At 45.7% G+C, this 7500-nt stretch overlaps 1 protein-coding gene across 3 annotated transcripts in view; it reads right to left on the bottom strand.

The window, feature by feature from the left end:
• LOC113808313 (uncharacterized) overlaps positions 1-7500 on the bottom strand; it is a 371656-nt gene that overhangs the window by 579 nt on the left and 363577 nt on the right. For all 3 annotated transcript variants that reach the window (XM_070126386.1, XM_070126384.1, XM_070126385.1), the window contains 8 exons: positions 7126-7340; positions 2723-2864; positions 2315-2464; positions 1912-2055; positions 1573-1797; positions 1160-1309; positions 791-949; positions 1-676 (listed from right to left, as the gene is read on the bottom strand). The exon at positions 1-676 is cut by the window's left edge and continues 579 nt beyond it. In XM_070126386.1, coding sequence (XP_069982487.1) covers positions 480-676; positions 791-949; positions 1160-1309; positions 1573-1797; positions 1912-2055; positions 2315-2464; positions 2723-2864; positions 7126-7340 — 1382 coding nt within the window. In that variant the 3' untranslated portion in view covers positions 1-479. The remainder of the gene's footprint in view (positions 677-790; positions 950-1159; positions 1310-1572; positions 1798-1911; positions 2056-2314; positions 2465-2722; positions 2865-7125; positions 7341-7500) is intronic.

Raw genomic sequence — 7500 nt, 5'->3', positions numbered from 1 at the left:
AGTATGGTGTTTCTGAACATCATTTTCGTATCTCATTTACAAAACTATTTTTTTCCAAACGTCACATCAATTATCACCACAATTCAACACTGTTGTTTGGCTAGTACGTTATTTCCGAGCTTCCATCGAGCTTGGCCAACACAGAGCACATTTTCCATCTCGTGAGCTCTCCGACCTTCACACACAGTCTACCTGAAGCCCGTCTCTTCCTGTTGCCCAAATGTTCCTCTATGCTCTTCGTATTTACATAGTCACAGAACTAGCACGATACACATTTTGGTTTTATTATATTGTCAGAACAATTTGCTTGGATTAAGTACACACAAACACACTGAGCAAAGAAAAAAAGACAACATAACTTGTGAAAAGCAATATTTTAGCAATATGTACAATTATCTATACATCAGTGTTGTATAAATAACTTTAAGAATTACTATACTGTACAGAATGTAAAGCTACAAAAAGCCGTCTACTGACAACTAACTATAAAATAACTGGTTGTTATTTGTTCTGCTTAAGCTCCGTGGATTGGTGTCGCTGTCCTGCTGTCTGATGCCCGATCTGATGGTGGTGTAGCGGACGACGTCGTGCTGCGGCTCCTGGGCCGACGGCGAGAAGCACAGGTACGAGCCGTGGGGCGCCGACCGGTCCAGGTCGCCGTCGATGTCGTCGATGTCTGCAAAGAAGCGGCAACGGTTGGTCGGGGGTTCGTGCGCTCTGGGCACGGGCGGTTCTCTAAATCTATGGACGGTAATGCATTTGTTCCTCAGACTCTGTGGTGAATAATTACCTGTTGCGAAAACAGAGGTGAGCGGGTCGTTGACATTCTTGGCCTCTCGCTTGGCCAGATGTCTCTCCAGGAGCAGACGACCCACGACCACGAACAGGAAGAGCAGCAGACCCACACACAGTCCAACCATCAAGTACAAAATGAATTTCTCGAAATTTTCTGAAAAGAGAGATTCTCTCAAATTACCGAATAATGAACGTTATTCTTCAATCATCAAGGAACTCATCAATTAACAAATATAACATGTAATTTATCCCTCACAGCAAAAATACTTCGCCATAAATACAATGCACTGCACACTAGGGCCCCAGTGACACAAACTGCAAAGGTTTCGGCGACCTTCCCAAACCCAAGCCTTTGCCTCCGTACTTTTGATAAAGGCGACCGCCCTCATCCACTCCGTGAGGAAGCCGATCTCCCGGTTCTTGGAGCCGGAGAGGATGGTCACGGTGCAGTTGATGAGGTCCGGCTGGCTCCGAGGGACGCCGTCCTGGGGGTAGTCTCTCACGCCGTTGTCTCCTGCAAGGGACAGGCTCTTTAGGGACGCGTTTTGGGTTAAAAGGGACTTTGGACTGAGCGACGGGCAAGCCGTCAGTACGTGAGCTCAACTGCGCAAAGAGGCCGAAGTGAAATTTGTATTTTTGCTTGGTAATAATAACGGGGCGACTACGATCACAATGGCCGTAGCAGTGCTAGCTGCCCGTCAGTTCAGAGACACACAAGAACTAAAAACGAGTGACCCCACATTAGACGCCCTTTGAAAGCAACACCTGTTCCCTCACCCTTCTTCTCAGGAAGCTTGGTCGTGACGGTGGGGTTGTAGAAGACGGTCGTCGTTTTCGTTTCGTGCGGGTAGGAGGTCGAGGACTGCGGCGGCGGGGGGTCCGGCCGCCGCACGGGGGGCATGGCGGGCGGGGACATCATGCTGCTCTCCTCCGGGATCTCCTCGGGCTGCTCGTCGGGCTCCAGCTCCCCCTGGTACGGCTCCTTCAGTATCTTCCGCGGTACTACAGGGATTATGGAGGCGTTAGTGATACCCATAAGCCCCTACTTTGGGAAATCGCAAATCAAATAACGTGTTTATCACTTGTACCTCAAGAATAACCGTAGAGTGAACTTACCACAAGTGTACACCGTCTTCATGTACATCCTCGATTCGGGCGAACAGGGCTTCCCGTACATGCTGGAGTTGGCGTGGAGCTCGCACTGCCTCTTGCCGTGGCACTGAGACATCACCATCTCCGTCGCGAAGCTCGCCTGGCAGTCTGAAACGAAGAGGCTCGCTGAAGGAGGGCGCCTGTGAGAACGGTCGCTTCGGAGTGCTACCGAGGCCAAACCATGGGAAATATTGGCATCAAATATTCAATCAGTAATGGATACCCGCGGATTAACATTGGGAACGAGGAAAAAGTTACTAACAAAAATGCATACACACACACACACACACACACACACACACACACACACACACACACACACACACACACACACACACACACACACACACACACACACACCACCGACCTTCCTCCGGGACGCCCGCCGGCTGGGGGCACATGTAGGAGCCCTCTTTGCTTCGGCCGAACAGCACGCTGTAGATCGCCAGCCGGGAGTTCTTGCCGCACTTCAGGGTGAGTTCGCCTCCCTCGCACACGATCTTGTTGATAAATCTCTCTGCAAGAGTGAGGGACATGGCGTTAGTTTTTCATTCTTTCGGCCGTTAGATTCTTGAGGGCATTGTGGCTTCGTTGCCCCAATGATCCAGGGCAAGGAAAAAACAAATATGTATAAACCGAATGTAATAAATAAGTACACAATGTTTTAAGAAAAAGAAGAAGAAAAATCCAGCCTCTTTCGGGGATGACCAGCTGACGAGACCCCCAGGGGCGTCCCTCCAGCAGGTGCTCTCCCGACGAGGCGCGCGAGACTCACCCGGGCGGCACTTGTAGGCGACCTCGATGTACTTTCGGATCTCGGGGCAAGGGTCGTGGTCGCTGAAGGTCTCGGGGGACACCTGGATCCGGCACTGGTTCTTGTGGTGGCACTCGCCCACCACGCGCTGCAGGGTGTTGTACTGGGGGCGGGGGGAGGGAGGGGGAACGTCAGTGCGGGGGTACTTACACTTTGGGAAGAATGTGGTTAGTGCCTCGACTTCTGTGAGATGGTGTGGTGTATGTGATGCGATGTAATGTAATTGTAATTTCTGATTCCTCCTACTGACCCATTTTCATTTATCTGATTCCTTCCATTGACCCAATTCCATTTTCTGATTCCTTCCATTGACCCAATTTCAGTATTTAATTCGCCTGGATGAAAACGAAATCCTAAAGCGACTCGGCGATTACGCTGTTTATTTACGCCACACAATTCATTCATAAATGCGCTTATGAATGAGCTGATCCCAACGAACGAACCTCATCACCAACCGCGCGATGCCATCTGTCGGAGAGGCTGAACACTAACTCCCTTCCCGCATTCCGTTTTCAGTATCTTTTACCTCGAAAAGACAATTCCACTTTAACATAATTCGACTCTAATCTCGTGGAAAACGCCCCAACAACTGCAATATAAACTGCCATTAATACCAGTACTAATTGCAAAGTGCAGTCACCACCATCATTGTTTCAATAAATGTCCAGCAGTACAACAAAAGAACTGGCTTTCCCGCTGCCAATGGGCCAATCATTTTCCCCTCGATTACAAGCACAACATTCAAGGCTAAAAGTCTACAGACCAGCGAAAATTGAACAAACTTTAAACAATAATAGCCGTCTGCATTACATCCACAGATAATAATAATACACAACAGATAATCTATCCCATCTTAACCATCTATCTATCTATCTATCTATAATACCTTCATTACTAATAGTATCCCTTTCACCGTCATCTTTATCACTAATCTATCTAATCTATATATATTTTCTACTTTTATTATATATACTTTATCCAATTATATCTAATTTATATATACTTTATCTAATTATATCTAATTTATATAAACTTCATCTAATTATATCTAATTTATACATACTTTATCTAATTCATCATTCCTGAACAATTCCGTCTCTTCGTCAATAAGTCTCCACCCATTCCTCGATCCCTCCTTCAGCATCCTATTCCACAGAGGGTTCAGAGCGGCTCCCAAAGTCCCGGCGACAACGGCCCTCCGCCTTGTTTGCTTTGTTAATGGCTAAACATTCCTCTTCTAATGAGGTCTAATTTTAACACAAAAAATCTCTACTACTCTCATTCCCCTAACGCCTTTTAAGTACAAGTAAACCTTCCATATATATATATATATATATATATATATATATATATATATATATATATATATATATATATATATACATACACATATATTCTCTCTTCTTTTTTTATTTTTTCTTTCTTTCTATTTCTAGCATTATGTTTATTTATAAACTGTTTTCTTAAAGGCTTCTTTATTCCAATCTATTTTTTTTTCAAATATTTTTCTTTTGATTCTACTTTTTGTTCCATTTTCGATGTCCTGGGATTTCTGGGATTTTTTCGGCCGCTCTCTTAGTGGGTTTTGGGTAGATTCGATTATGAATTATTTATTTTCACTTTTATGCATTTATGCAGACGAGCTTCCGTAAATTTCTCTCTCTCTCTCTCTCTCTCTCTCTCTCTCTCTCTCTCTTTCTCTCTCTCTCTCTTTCTCTCTCTCTCTCTTTCTCTCTCTCTCTCTTTCCCTTTCCCTCTCCCTCCCTCCCTCTCTCTCTGATCAACTAACGTAATAACAAAAATCACAACAACGCCAAAAATAATAACAAATAAATCGATCCCAAAATGAGAAAAAACACGCCATACCAAGCCCGAGAGGCGTCGATACCCGCACACAAACGCAGGCACGTCCGCCAGCTCCTCCCGCCCCCCCGCCTGCACGCTCGCCAGCCGCTCGGGTTCGGGCGCGCGCGACGCCCCTCGAGGCTCGGCTGCTGCGTCATCGTCCCTAGGGGCATGGCGTGGGGGAAGGGGACAGGGGGAGGGTTGAAATCATGAGAGAGAGAGAGAGAGAGAGAGAGAGAGAGAGAGAGAGAGAGAGAGAGAGAGAGAGAGAGAGAGAGAGAGAGAGAGAGAGAGAGAGAGAGAGAGAGAGAGAGAGAGAGAGAGAGAAGCCAGAGAGAAAGAGATAGATAGAGAGAGAGAGAGAAAAAAAAACACCGTGTCCGTCAAAGGAATGCATTTTGGATGCAGAGTGAAACACAAGACTCGCTCCCAAATGAAAACTACATCGCAAAACAGCAGCCTTCGGGTTTTTCTTTAAGACTAATAATCATTCTTGTGAGACAGAGAATTCGGAATTCCAGGGGATTTTCCCTTACCACTTATCACTTACAAGCATTCGCGACGAACGACAATGCTAAAGGCAGCCTTGGCCCTTCGCTTTTTAATTTCTTTCTTAATTACAGTGTTATTCTATACTTCACGTCTTATCTATTTTCGTTTAACTATCGATGACTAAGGCAATCATTCTTTTATATTACGGATGCGCATGCTTAATTAAGAACGTCTAAACCTATTAAGTCAAAATTCCTACATAAACCATTAGTAAGAACGACCTTACTGACCGCACACTGAACCTAATAAGCAGAACCAAACGCACAAACTGATGAGCACGTTCTTCTTCCATTTGTCAGTCAACGACACCTCTTTTGCAACAGCCACCCACATTTTTTGTAACACAGAGCGACAACCCTATGAGTTGCGAATTTATGTCTTGTCCTAAGAATAGAGAGAGAGAGAGTGAGAGAGAGAGAGAGAGAGAGAGAGAGAGAGAGAGAGAGAGAGAGAGAGAGAGAGAGAGAGAGAGAGAGAGAGAGAGAGAGAGAGAGAGAATTAACTAAATAAAGAGAGAGAGCGAGAGAGAGAAAGAAAGAAATAAAAAGAGAGATAACGAGCGATGACGCAATCCTCTGCGCACGTGTCAATCGCCGGTGCATTCTGTTTACCGGGCAGAGCGTCGGTTAATTAAGTCGGCAGGTGATGAGGCGCGGGGATGGCGACCCGACCTCTCCGCCAGGCTTTCTGCGGTCCGGACACGCCCACCATGAGGATCATTTGGGCTTTGGGTTATAATGAAGCCGATGGAAGGATAGACGAGGATAATGACGAAGAGAGTGATGGCCATGATGATGATAATGCTTAATAGCAATCATCATAATACTAAAGATGATAATAATAGTAATGATAACAAAAACAAAAACAACAATATTAATAATAGCAATAACAGCAATAATGTGACAAATATAACATTCCCTTGCTAGCAGAACTCACAATAGTACTATTCATAACAGAGGTTTCATTTCACTCCATGATGCAACATATCTGGCGGCTGCCTGTTCTGCAAGGCCCTTGGCTTTACTTAGAGCAAGGTACATGTAATCAGGTAGCTCCCCTTCCATCTGGCCTGAGTGAACACAGAAATGAAAATGTCTTTTTGCCAAGAAAATTCTGATGGCTTGGTTACCAAAAAGGGGGAATTTTGGTTCTACTTTTGGTGATTTTGATAATATCGAGAAGATTGTGCAAGTAATTATGTATCTATCTGTATCTGATCTCTTATTGGCTGACCGTGATGACGTCATTAGCTCCACCCCCTTTTTGCCCTGTCAATCTGAGCGATATTTTATCATTCTTTTTTCAGTGCATTTTCCTACAAAAACGATTAAATAACAACAATTATGAACAGAAAAAGAACACCAGCCAAGAAAAAAGAAAAAAAATTGCAATGAAGAAAGACGGAAAGGCGGGGATTAGCTCGGAAGTTGCCAACTAGGATTTTCCAGCAAGACGGATTGGGGCTTACTGTGTTAAGTACCTTCACCTCGAGGGTCGCCTGCCCTGAGTACCTTTCGCTGAAGTAAATCTGCATGTGTGATTATACATTTTATTTCGAACTGCATATTCACGCATCACTTTACTTACTTACTTGTTTTTTGCTACCTACCTATGCATATTTCCTATCTTTAAATACATAGTCATATGCACACATACGTATTTAATTATTATATATATAATTTTGCATATATATATATGTGTGTGTGTGTATGTGTGTATGTGTGTGTGTGTGTGTGTGTGTGTGTGTGTGTGTGTGTGTGTGTGTGTGTGTGTGTGTGTGTGTGTGTGTGTGTGTGTGTGTGCGCGCGCGCGCGTGCGTCCGTGTGCTTGTCTATGTATATATGTATGTTTGTTTGTATATGTATGCATGTACGTTTGTATAATATGTATTTATGCATGTATGTCTAATACGTATGCATGCATGCACGTCTATTGACACACAGCGCCCTTGCGCGGGCGCGACTCACGTCGACGGTGGACGAGTACTCGCAGTGGCGCTTGGGCGCGGGGCGCGCGTGGTGCGGCAGCGGCGGGCACAGGTCGAGCTGCTCGGCCTCCTGCCGCGGCCGCCCGTACTTGGCGTAGAGCACGTCGATGGTGGTGTTGACGGGGCACTGCAGCGTGAGGGCGGTGCCGTCGCACGCGTGCCGCTGGAGGGTCCTGAGGGTGCCTGCCAAGAGGGCTGCAATGAGAACCAGAAGAGAAACACAGCGTTAGTTGCCGTAGCCCGCCACCGCAGCACAGGGGAAGGAACAGGGATTGGAGACGGAGAGGGACAGAGAGGGAGAGGGAGGGGGAGGGAGAGAGGAAGAGGAAGATAGAGAGAGAGAGAAAAAGAGATA

This window comes from Penaeus vannamei, chromosome 10, assembly GCF_042767895.1.
Source record: "Penaeus vannamei isolate JL-2024 chromosome 10, ASM4276789v1, whole genome shotgun sequence".
NCBI lineage: Eukaryota > Metazoa > Arthropoda > Malacostraca > Decapoda > Penaeidae > Penaeus > Penaeus vannamei.
The sequence above is the reverse complement of the archived record's forward strand: the minus strand, read 5'-3'. Positions and strand labels throughout refer to the sequence as shown.